The sequence below is a fragment of the Hibiscus syriacus genome, unplaced genomic scaffold, assembly GCF_006381635.1.
Source record: "Hibiscus syriacus cultivar Baekdansim isolate YM2019G1 unplaced genomic scaffold, ASM638163v2 tig00110865_pilon, whole genome shotgun sequence".
NCBI lineage: Eukaryota > Viridiplantae > Streptophyta > Magnoliopsida > Malvales > Malvaceae > Hibiscus > Hibiscus syriacus.
Genome location: NW_024062894.1, coordinates 2,171,780 through 2,185,099, shown reverse-complemented (window position 1 = coordinate 2,185,099; position 13,320 = coordinate 2,171,780). Strand labels below are relative to the sequence as shown.

The following is a 13,320-nucleotide window of genomic DNA, read 5'->3' as shown; positions in this document are numbered from 1 at the left end:
ACATTTTCAAAAAGTGTCGATCCCAAAAACATCGAAACCCATAATTATAATGTAATAGGTAATTTTTTAATATAATCGATATAAATATACCGGTTTTATAAGAGAATAGGTCTACAACATGTAGCGACACTTTTTTATTTTGTGTCGATACTTTTAAATAACGTGGTTTTTCTTCCTTCATTATTTATATGAAACATAACAAACCCCAAATGGACAAACTACTCATATGGAAAATTATGCAACAAAGATATCAATCATGTGAGGAGTTGGGTTTAGGGTTTAAAATGCTTGCAGTTATGTGCAAATCCTATTATTCAACAGGTTCTCTTCAGCATGAAAGGCATAATTGCAAAGTTGATTCTAGGTTCGGTCTTCATGCAGAGCAAAATCTACAGATTGTTTGACATTTATGTGATGATGCGGATGAAATATTAAACGATCTCGTAATCCACAATAAAAATAGACTAAGAGAGTAAATTTTGTTAATGTAGGGTTAATTTTGTATAAGTTACATACGATTTATAATTTTGTATGTGATGGAATTATGTATGAGATGAGAAAAGTTAGCAATTGGTTGTTGTACATGTTTTTATACACAATAGGAGTCATGTTGATACTTACGATATATGGAGATCATTGTCATTCCATTCCATCTTCGAAAAAATCAGTTGATGTAGGTTGTGTGCTTGTATTCAAACTGAGCTTGACTTGAGAACATGTTAGTTTGTTATGTCCCTCACTGTTGCACTACCCACATAGCCTAATTTTCTTCTTGACCTTGTTCTTCGGTGCTTCTTTTCGCTTGCGTTATTTTCGTTGAGGGTCACGAACGTTGTTTACTACAATGCTATGGTTGACTGAATCATTCAAACCAAACGAGTTTTCTAATTCTTCTATTAGTCTTTTCATCTCATCTCTTACGGTTTTGAAAGACTCGTTTGTCTTTGATGCAATGTAGCATAACCTACTTGACGTTGAACGTAGAGCAGCGAACCTTGTCATTTGCATCACTTCTGGACACATATTCAAATCAACATAATTGGGTGCAGAAACCTTCTCATCATTAGTCCACCTACTTTGAATCAAAGTCCCGGGCAAATATGTGTAATCCAAGTGCTTCAAAATATGAAGTTGATGGTGACACGGAAGTCCAACGGTCTTAATTTTTTTGCAGGAACAAATTAGGGTTTTCGTATGAGAATCAAAACTAATTTCAAAGTTCCTATTTTTTTCTTTGTACTTTGACAAAATATAATGTTGACATTCATCTGATAAGGATTGAATCTCTCCCTCAATCCGGTACAATGTCTCCCGTAGAAGTTTATCTTGGAACGCATGAAAATATTCGCGGGTAAAAATCGCAGCATCATGGCTTTCAAGGTCTACCAGTTTTATGATCTGGAAGGGCTTTGTATGGGAACTTAAGTAATCCGCTTTCAACTCGTTCATACGCATTCTACTAATTCCATCTTCAGTTGCACGAACAACATCTAAATATGTCTTCTTGTGTTTCAGTGCAATCGCTAGTGAAGCATTCATAGACTCGCACATTTGTGTTGAGCGAATATTGGAAAAGAAATGACCGGTTTGATTTGTTTGTGCCCATAAGTGTCGTGTATTTCCCTTCTCAATCACTCATGGATGCTTTTCGATGTTGAATTTTGAAACAACTGAACGCCATTGAATGTCAAATTCCTCGGTTGTTTACCAGGAATCCATGCATTTTGAGAATGCTGCTGTAAATTTTGGGTCACCAATGTTAGCTTGTGCATTGCGAGAAAGATGCCAAGAACATAATCTGTGCTTAGCATAAGGGATAACAGATTTAATAGCCCTCTGCATTGCCCTATCCCCATCGGTGACAACTGAAATAGGTGATTTATTCATCACAGCTTCTAAAATATTCTATAGCACCCACTCGAAAGATTGAGACATCTCGTCAGCGATTATACAATTGTGTTATGGTGATGATTGACACCGACAATAGGCATAATTGGTCGACCATACAAATTATCTTTGTACGTTGTGTCGAATGTAATTACATCACCGAAGTATGTGTAATTCGATCTTGATGTAGAATATGACCAAATAAGATTATACAATGCCACTGATTCGTTTACCGAGTATGTCATTAAAAAACTCTGAATCATCATGTTTATTATAATCAAAGTAGGCAATAAGCGTATTCACATCCCCATCAACGATTTCCTTTGCTTTACCTATTTGAAGTGCATTGTAGAGGTCTTTATGTGTAAATCCAACATTATGATAGCCCCTTGCGTGTTGCGTTAAATAGTTCATTACTTGTGACGTGCCAACACCGACCTCTTTCAATATTGTTGCCTCATCATTATCAGCCTTACTTACAGCTATATTAGAACGCATAAATGGTGTCATAGAAGGTGTGCACAATGCATGATTATGTTTCTGATAAGACTTACTTATAACCCACTGATCTTGTGTATTTGTTACTGTAACTACGACTCTAGCCTTACATCCTGTTCTTGTGACTGGCGTATGAGCACATTGATGATCAACAATATTGACTTTTTGATACTCGAAACCCTTCTTTGGAACAACAAAATTCTTGTGTCTTCACATTCCCTTCCACGTCAAGCCGTGTTGTTCCCTTCGTGCACTAAACCCATGTTCCCGTGTGAATCCCTTGTAAAAGTACCAAGCTTGATCACGTGAACAGAAGAGCTGACCAACCAATCTGTTAGATTCATCAACATTGTGTACTTCATGGCATTCCTCAGTTGGCTTAACATTGTCTGCATCAGTATGATCCATGGCAAAAATTTTGCTGTGCAAGTTCAGTGGTCCCGGAGTTGATGGAGATGTAAGCAAAGGTTCATTGAACATGTTTCAGTCGTGCTGCTTTCAATAGGATGTGGTATTGGTAGTGGTAGTTAAAGGGTGGGTACAACATTAAATTCGTAGTACATATTTAGGTATGTACAATAACTACCTAAATATGTGTCGATACATTTTCTAAAAGTATCGACCCAAAAAAACATCAAAACCAATAATTATAATGTAATAGGTAAATTAACAATGTAACCGGTATAAATATACCGATTAATTAGAAAACAGGTCAACATAATGTATCGACACTTGTGGAATTTGTGTCGATACTTATTGTCCAAGATGAATGCCCAAACGAGGTGCACGCATAAAGTGTTGATACATTTATTAAAAGTATCGATCCCAAAAATATCGAAACCGATAATTATAATGTATTAGGTAAATTTACAATGTAACCAATGTAAATATACCGGTTTTATGATAAAATAGGTCAGCATAAAGTATCGACACTTGTTAAATTTGTGTCGATACTTTTGGTCCAGAAAGAATGCCAAAAAGGGTGCAACCATAAAGTGTCGATATATTTATAAAAAGTATCGATCCCGGAAACATCGAAACCCATAAGTATAATGTAATAGGTAAATTTTCAATGTAATCGGTATAAATATACCGGTTTTATGAGAGAATAGGTCTAAATCATGTATCGACACTTTGTTTGTTTGTGTCGATACTTTTTTCCAGAATGAAATATGAATGCCCAATGAGGTGCAAGCATAAAGTGTCGATACATTTAAAATTGTATCGATCTAAAAAACATCGAAACCGATAATAATGTAATAGGTAAATTTGCAATGTTACCGGTATAAATATACCGGTTTACTTCAAAAATTGGTCAATATAAGCGCTACCTAATTACATTATATAAGAGCTACCTAATATGTTATTGTACTTGATAATATTTCCGGTTAAATGCCTATTTTATTATATAAGCGCTACCTATTACATTATATAAGCGTTATTATTTTACTTGATAATATTTCCGGTTAAATTATATAACATTACCGGTCAAAAGTTTAACCGGTCACTTGTTTAACCAGTCACGCCGTTTTTTAACCGTTTTTTAACCGCCACACAGCAGAACTTCCCCTTATAAGGAACAAATAATTTGGCAGAAGAACAAAATTTGAGAAAAAAATAAAGATCAAATTGATAAAATTTTTATATATAAAGTGTTAAATTTATTAAATTATTTAAATTAATATTAAAATATAAAAATATATAAGTTTTGGAGACCAAAATTATTATTATGCTTGGCATTTTCAGATATTTGTTTCATTTTTTAACAGAGTAACTTAATTGTAACAAATTTGTAATTAATTAACTAAACTATAACTTTTTAGAAAGGCTTAATTATAACCCGTTTTTCCTAAATAGGTGCATAAACTTTTTTTAATCATCCAGGTGCCTATTGTTATAAATGTTACCACTTTAGTTGCCCGAACCGTAACTGTCGTTAAATTTTTTTCGTTAAGTGGCACATGTCACATTCTGATAATTTTGAATTATTTTAAATAAAAAGAATATATTTATAAAAAAATCATAATGTCTCTTAAATAAAAAAAAACCCAAATCCTAAAAAAATCTTAAATCACTAACCCTAACCCATCGACATCACCCTTATTAGCCACGACCACCGCCGAGGACGTAGTCCCTGTCACCTTCCTAGTTATATGTCGTCATAGTTACCATCGATTGGACGTTGGGATAGCGTGGGGTCACGATTTGCTCCATAGGATTCACTAGGTACAAACATCGATTGACCGTCCATTAGTCGTGATTTCATAGGGTTTATTGATCGTCAGGGGGAAGTGAGGTCGGGTGAAGCTTCGACGATGATAAAAAGCGATGATTGACAATTTAAGGATTGAAATAAAGATTTTCAAAATTTTAGGACTTTTTAAAAATATCTCAAAAATATTATATTTTTTAAATATAATTTAAATTTTTTCAATTTTAAATAAAAGGTTTAAATTTACGTGATACGTTAAGCACCTAAGTGATTTAAAAAAAAGTGGTAACGTTTAGGATGTATTTTACCCACGTTTATGACCTAACTTATAACCATTTATACTTGTCGTTAAATAATTGAACTTCTGGATCAATAAACATTTAATCCCTAAACTTGACAACTTTTCAACTTGATCTTCTTGTCCATATTAGCCCCTCAATTTAAACTTAGTCCTTGAATTTTGTATCGAAGTTAATCTCAGAATTTCACAACTTTTTCAAATTTGATCCCTAAAGTTAGATTCCATCGATGAATGTGTTATGAAATTCAAATTTAGAGACTCATTAGAAAATAATTTTGAACTAATTTGAACCAAAGGATTGAACAGAAAGATTGGATGAAAGGGAGTAAGTTGATTTTTTTTTGTCAAATTCAATAATTAACCTAGACACACAAAAATATTAGGGACCAATTTATAAAAGATGTTGAATCCAGGGACTAAATATTGTTTTATCCTTAAAATTTTACGAAATGTCGCCACTTGTCACTGTTCAGATCAGAGTTATTTAAAAAGAGAGAGGGTAAACTACGTCAAATACTACTCATCTTTAAGCTCGGGATCGAAAATGCCACTGATGTTTCAATTTTGCTAATTTTAACACGGACGTTTATGTTTCACTGCAATTTTTCCACTCCGCCGTTAATCCGTTAACGGCATGATGACATGGCGTTACAATGCCGTGACGGCGATGACATGGACAATTTTTTATTAAAACGGCGTAGTTTTGTAAATGACTATTTGTATTCCTAAAACGGTATAGTTTTATAGTTTAAGCTTTTATTATTCCCGAAACCCATTAAACAATTCATTAGTATTCTAAAACAAAATTAAAACTTTGCGTTGGTTTCCCAAATATCACCCATCAGATGAATGAACCAAAAGTTAAATGAGTCTAAAAATTCTCTATCACTGAAAAAAATTCGTTCATTTCATCTTTCACTGTAAAAGCAAAATGGAGAAACGATTCTTGCTATCCAAAGTAATGATGAGCATGAAATATGGTAATGGCGTTTGAAAAACCACAGTTTTTAAAGATTTTTTCAAAACACTTTTAGGGATTTTTTTAAAATACTTTTAAGGTTTTTTTATGAAAACACTCTATCTCTAAGTATTTGTTGTTTTCTTCGTTAATTATGTAACTTAAATAGGGTTTTCTTTCTTAGGTTTTTTATAGGTTTGTGATAAAAATATGATAATTATGGATTTTTTTTGTTGGGATGATTTTTGGTATTTCGGGTTTTTTGTTGGGTTTTTAGCGTTTTATACGATCTAAATATGATTGTTGTTGCTTTCCCACATGACTATAATGTTGGCGCATATGACTGTATTGAATGAATAGTTTATCCATATAAATGTATATTGATGGATGTTGACTATTTGTAAACCTTTTTATGGTCGGTGGTTGTTGCATCAAATTTGATGCTTGTATGATTAATTGTTCTAAAGTTGTCATCAATGGTGGTCCCAATTTTTTTTACAAGTTAATGATGACCCATCTATTGGTTTTATATATTTGTTATCAGTGTTCTAAAAGTAGTGTAAGGGGACCACTAATATTGTAAAGTAAATTTTTAATACTGGCTGATTTTTTAATGAGTTTTGACAGGTAGAGAATCTGAATATTTCACAATTGTTATGCACATGGTGGCTTTATGGTAAATTCTAGTGGTTTTAAATACACTGGAAATGAGGTAAGTTTTATTGATATGTGCCATGTGGACAATATGTCAGTGCTTGAAATGTATGATATTGTGGAAGAGTTAGGTTATTCTGGTTTGTGGCATTTGTTTTGGAAACAATATGGGCCTAAATTTACTGTTAAGCCATTACGAATAAATTGTGATATCATTAGCATGTTAGAAGATATGCCCAGGAATAGACACATTCATTTGTACTTAGAAGAAAATGAAGCAAACATTTTGAAGCAAACTTTTCGAACAAAACCACTGAAACCAGATATCAGAATGCAACTGAAACTCATGAAACTGTTATAACTGAAATGCATGAAACTCATGAAACTTATGAAACATTCATGACTGAGTTAAACTCTGAAGAAGATATAGAATATGTTGTTGATGACACTGATTCTTCTGTAAGTGGTTTTGAATACAGTGAAAATGATGTGAGTGAGGAAGAGGGGTTTGTACATGACGTACATATGGGAGTAGATTTTGAAAGAGATTTTAATGGGTTAAATAATAGGGATGAGGGAAATATTAATGCATCTTTGATTGCTGAAAATGAAATTGATGGAGTAGAGTCATTGCATACTGAAAATGAATATGATTCTGAGTCTGACTCTGATGGTTGAGGAAAACATAGATGTCCTGAGTTTAACGATGAAACTGATATGGAAAACCCACAGTTTAAAGTTGGAATGATTTTGGGTGATAAGTTGAAGTTCAAATAGGCTATCAGGAAGTATGGGATTAAGAATAGGGTTGATGTCAGATTCAAAAGAACTGACAGTGTTAGGGTGCATGTTGTTTGCAAGGAAGGGTGTCCGTGGTATATTTTGGCATCAAGGGTTGATCGAAAAGATGAAACAAACACCTCATGGCAGATTAAGTCTTATGTAGGAGATTATAATTGCTTGATGGGTTTTAAAAATAAAAATGCAACCTATAAGTGGATGGCTAAAACATATCTTGAAAATTTTAAGGCTAATCCTCAGTACCCAATTACAGCTTTAAGACAGGATGTATTAGAAGATCATGTGTATAAAGTGTCATTGAGTAAATGCTTGAGAGCTAAGCACTTAGCTCTTGATATGGTCCTTGGGAGTCACAAGGGTCAATACTCAAAGATATATGATTTTCTTGGAGAAATGAGGTCTTCTAATCCTGGAAGCACAACAATTCTAAAATTGGATAATAGGGTGTTTGAAAGAATGTGCATATGTTTACAATCATGCAAAGAAGGTTTCAAAGGTTGTAGACCTATAATTAGCATTGATGGTTGTCACCTTAAGGGCTATTATGAAGGTACTATTTTGGCTGCTGTTGGTATTGATGGTAATGACAACATCTATTCGATTGCTTATGCTGTTATTGAGAGTGAAAATGAATCATCTTGGACTTGGTTTCTTTTACTGTTGGCAACTGATTTGGAGATTGAAACCTCCCATAATATCACATTTATGTCAGACAAGCAAAAGGTAATTTTGATTTACCCTTTAATTAATTATTCCTTTATATTATGAACAATTTTTCTAATACTTTGCTTATTGTTTTTAGGGACTGGTTGAGCCAATGATGCATGTTTTACCTAATGCCGAGCATAGGACTTGTGTGAGACACTTGTACTCCAACTTTAAGAATAATGCTCAATTCAAAGGAAAGAACTTAAAGGATGCACTGTGGAAGGCAGCTAGAGCTACTTACAAAAAAGAGTTTGAAGATACAATGGATGAACTGAAAGCATTATCAAAACCAGCCTTTGATTGGTTGAATGCAAAAGACCCTGCCCAATGGTCTAAATCTCATTTCTCCCCAAGGAGTAAATCAGACATGCTACTCAGCAATTTGTCTGATTGTTTTAACAAGGTAAAATGAATAAAATTAGTTATATTACAATATGATTCTAAGCCATTTTTTGGTTCTATTACAAGATGATTCTAGAAGCTCGCGATAAACCAATTTTGACTTTAATGGAGATGATTAGGACCAAGATAATGGAAAATATTGCCATGAAAAAGGAAGTTGCAAACAAGTACACTAGAAGTTTGTGTCCAAGAATCCAAAAAAAAAATTGAACTTGCAATTCAACAGTCCACTAGGTATTGTTAAACTATTTGTTCTTACTAATGTGTAAGTATTGTTAAGTTTGTTTCCAATTATAACTTTAAGTTATTTATTCTTGATTCATTTTTATGTGTAGGTGTTGGCCTACACACGCAGGAGGTCAAAAATATCAAGTGCCTGCTGGACCATCTAACCAGCATGCTATTGATTTAGAAAATCATTCCTGCTCATGTAGGAAGTGGGATCTCACTGGTTTGTATCAAGTGTCTTATGTTACAATATTATTCTCATTTACTTTATTAATTTTACCATTTTTATTTCTTTCATTAATAAGAATCCCATGCATACATGCTATTTCTGTAATGATGTTAAATAATCAAAGGTCTGAAGCTTATATTCACAACTCTTATTTTGTAACCACTCAGCAAAAAATTTATAGTCACTTCATTCAACCCATGAGAGGCCCCAATCAGTGGCTAACTGACACTACTTGTGAACCAGTTATACCACCAACAATTAGAAGACCACCAGGAAGACCTAAAAAAAGAGGAGAAAGGAAGCAAATGAGCCATCAAATTCTCATGCTACAATGAGCAAGAAAGGTCCAAGGATGTATTGCTCTAAGTGTGGTCAACCAGGACACAACCAAAGGACCTGCAAAGGGATAGTTGGAGGCAACATGCCACCTAGGCGACCTAATTTCAACTCCATAAGGGAAACCAACGAAAGAAGGGTTGAATCGAGGCACATCCGGAGAAAATTACATGTATATATTTCTTATTATTTTTTAGCCTTATATCACAATTATGTTTTGAGATTTTGATACATTTATGAATAAAGGTTAGGAGAAGAACTACAACAAGGATTACACCATCATCAAAGGCTGCAACATCACAAACACCATCATTACAAGCTGCAACATCACAAACACCATCATCACAAGCTGCAACAGTACAACCACCATCATCATCACAAGCTGAGCCTCCATTTGTCTTTATTCCTACTCCAGGCCACACATTTTATACAACCAACTAGCAAACATAAACTGTAATGAAAGTTAGATGGATGCCACCCTCACAAGAAAATGTGACTGCCAACCAACAATTAAGCCAGTTAAGCACTATAACCCAGACTTCCCAAGAAGACTGTGGAACTGTTTTTGCAAAACGACTAAGGATGTTATAGGTTGATATTTGGATGATTTCAGAACTTAGATACTTGGGTTGATATTTTGGATTGAATACTTAAGTTTATGAACTATGTCTTTTGAATACATGTGTTTATTCACATTAATATTTTTTTCATATTTTGCTGGGTTTTATAGGCTGATACTGTTTTAACTTAAGTGCTTATGTGCACTTTATGTTTTTGTACACATGTGTTTATTATCAACCACAACTCTAATTGAATGAAATTTATTTTGTTTATCATTCATGTTTGACATTTTAAAGATAAAAAAATTGTAAGCATCAAAGCACCAAGTTTTTTTAACAAGCAAAGCTCAATAGTTAATTTTACAAAACCATCTAACAAGCACCATCATTTTTAACAAGCACCAACCCGTTTATCTTAAAATTTTCACCCTCAATTTTTCGTCCCATTACAAACCAAAAGTACCATCATCACAAATTCCACCCTAAAATTTTATCACTGTTGTTCTAACATCAATGGTTTACGTACCAACCCAATATATAAACCCTAAAATAAAAATAACACTCCAAACAATTCTCTCATTCCTCCTTCTAATTTCAGTTGCTTTGATTTTCTTCAATAATCCCACAAGAAAAACGAGTGCCCGTAGAGTCATTGGAGGGTCAAACCAATAGAAAAATCGACAACCAGGTAGAACCAAACTCCCATAGTTTTTGCAGCCAATAAATCTTCTCCCGAGATTATCATTGGACCATGATGTCCTCAGTTGAGCCGGATATCCACACCCACAGACTGGATATGTAAGGGATTGCTCCATTATTCTGCTTCTTCCAGCGACGAACTTCTTCTTCTTTCTTCCTATTTTGTCTGCTGCTGATGAGAAGATAGAATGAAGCAAATCGAGTAATTTAGGGTTAGAGTTATAAAATAGGTATTTATATCACACAAAATACCAATCAAATGCCAACAACGATCCTACGTGGACTAAAAAACTTTAAAAAAGTAGTCCATGTCATCATAGTCACGGCATTGGAACGCTATGTCATCGTGCCGTTAACGGATTAACGACGGAGTGGCAAAATCGCAGTGAAGCATAAACATCCGTGTTAAAATTGAGAAAATTAAAACGTCAGTGACATTTTCGATCCCGAACTTAAAGATGAATGGTATTTGAATTAGTTTACCAAAAAAAAAAAAGGATTAGAGTTACAAGTTCCACGCGACGTCGAAGAGCCTGAGAAACACTGCTTAAAACCCAATTTCAGCTGCCGCTGTAATGATAAGCCCTAAGAAACACTCAAGCAAGATTCTAAGACTAACAAAAACAAAAACACTTTGATTTCTTGGCTTAGCGTCTTCAAAGGTAATCTGTTCTTTTTCCCTATTTTTTACAGTGATTGATGATTTTTTTCTGGGTTTCGTTTGATAGCTTATTTGTTGGTTTTTTTTTTCTTTTTCGTTCAAGTGTTGTTGGAACTTGGGTCTTCCTTCATTTTCTAATCTGAAACAGCTACCTCGAAATATTTGATTTTTAATCTGTTGAAACTCTGATTGTAAATGTAATTTTCTTATCCGTGCACTTTTGTTCACCAGTAATGGGGGAAGAAAAGAGTATCATTGAAATGTATTCATCTCCCCCCAAGAAGTAGAATTTTATGCAAGGCCATAGAGATATAAATCTAAACCAAGGAAATCATAGCCTCATGGGTTGTATAAAATTAGTGTAAATTCAAAATTCATACGGCTTCTCCCATTTCGAGCATACCAGCGAGTTGATTCTGTATCAGGAACTTCATATGAAAGCTTCATTGTGATTTCGATGACAAGTTTGATTGCTTCCGCCATTAAATTATTCGATCGAAAAGGTTTCATGTCAAATGCATTATTAATGCTAATGGTATCTTGATTAGACAAGGCTAAAAGTTGTGTGTGTGAAGGTTCTTCCTTTGAAGAAACACCACATAGGTGCTTCTAGTTAAAACAGAAAACGTGTGGTTGAGAACTTGGAAGTAGCGGTTTCTTTTCAAACCAAAGGTTCAAACTTTTTCGTAACCCTACTATGAAGGTTGTGACTTCTCAGAGGGGACACCTAAGCACCGTTGGTGCCAGAAGGAGAGAGCGAGGGAAGTGTTTAACCATAAAGTTATAAACAAGCATGCACTGTATTGATGTTATGCTAATTAGTTTAATTGGTTTTTGTAGCTATGGGAACCCGAGGAGTTATCGGAGATAAGTGGTCTATGAGGATTCTCTGGGCCTGCGCAATCGGAAGTGCAATCGGTATGCATTCTTAATGTTGAACTCGGCACATATTGCATTACATAAGTTACTCAGAAATCATAAACTTTTATCTTCTTTCATTGCTCATGCCTGTAGTTTCACTGTGATTACTTGTGTAGGCCTTTATATGGTTGCTGTAGAAAGACAGCAGCAGAATAGGGACCGAATGTTGGCTGAAAGTTTGAAGGCCATGGAATCCGAAGGTGGTGGTGAGTAAGGCATTGAATGTTGGCATAAATTACCTCTAAACAACTTTTAAGGAGCTCCCCCAACATTTTGGATTGGAGGGATATTTTCTCATGTGGTAATAAACTTATTGGAGAGATGAACAATGTTCTACATAGATGATAATCATTCGCAGTTGCTGTACCGTTTCTCTTTTTTTCTTGGAGCTGTGTAGAATTGTGAGAAATTCCTGAAGAATAGCAGCTTTTGTAATGCTCTAATGGAAATTAGAATGAGTATGGAATTGTTATATTTTTCTACGGGTAAATTATACGTTTAATACCTAAACTATCACTTTTGTTCCGTTTTAGTACTCAAACTTTAATTTTTTTTTTCAAAATCATACTTAATATTTTTAGTTTAGGTTTCATTTTGGTATCATGCCATTAAAAAATATTAAGTATGTTTTTTTTTTTAATTTTCAAAACCATACTTAATATTTTTAGTTTAAGTTTCATTTTGATATTATATCGTTAAAAAATTAACAGAAATTCTGATGCTACATTTTTAATTTTTTTTTTAAGATGTGATATTTCCTTATGGTGTGATACGTTAACATCATTGTTAAGCTTTTATCGATGGGTACTAAATTGAGACTTATCCTCATAAACATATCTTTTGCAAGAGATTTTTCTTTTGAATGGTGATGAAAGTATCCGGTTCTATGAAGCTCAAATGATTGAGTAGTGTTCAGCATTTACTCGTCATCAATATGCAAAAGAAAAAGGTTGAATTCCTGGGAAAGAACAGGATATTGTGCAATTTTTTGAAAATATTGTAAATGGGGTAAAAAAATTGAATAGGATTTTAAAGTTTGATAACAAAATCACCCTAAAACGAATCCATGAACCTCAAAGTCTTATCATTCCATGATCCTGAAGTGAAAACAACAAATTATTTGCAGTTAATTAAGTGCTTAAACTAAACATCCTTGTTAGTTTATTAAATTAAGAGGTGATGAAAAGGCATAAGACACATGAGATGATGGTTTTGTTTTCTGTTTTGCTTGGTAAATAATGAGCGATTGGTGTTGCAGTAAATTA

At 33.8% G+C, this 13,320-nt stretch overlaps 1 protein-coding gene across 1 annotated transcript; it reads left to right on the top strand.

The window, feature by feature from the left end:
• Positions 1-389: 389 nt before the first annotated feature.
• Positions 390-12,487, top strand: LOC120143977. Its single transcript, XM_039158162.1, has 4 exons — positions 390-398; positions 11,125-11,135; positions 11,975-12,052; positions 12,172-12,487. The coding sequence occupies exons 3-4, from the start codon at positions 11,977-11,979 to the stop codon at positions 12,267-12,269; spliced, it is 174 nt and encodes a 57-aa protein (XP_039014093.1). The 5' UTR covers positions 390-398; positions 11,125-11,135; positions 11,975-11,976; the 3' UTR covers positions 12,270-12,487.
• Positions 12,488-13,320: the final 833 nt, after the last annotated feature.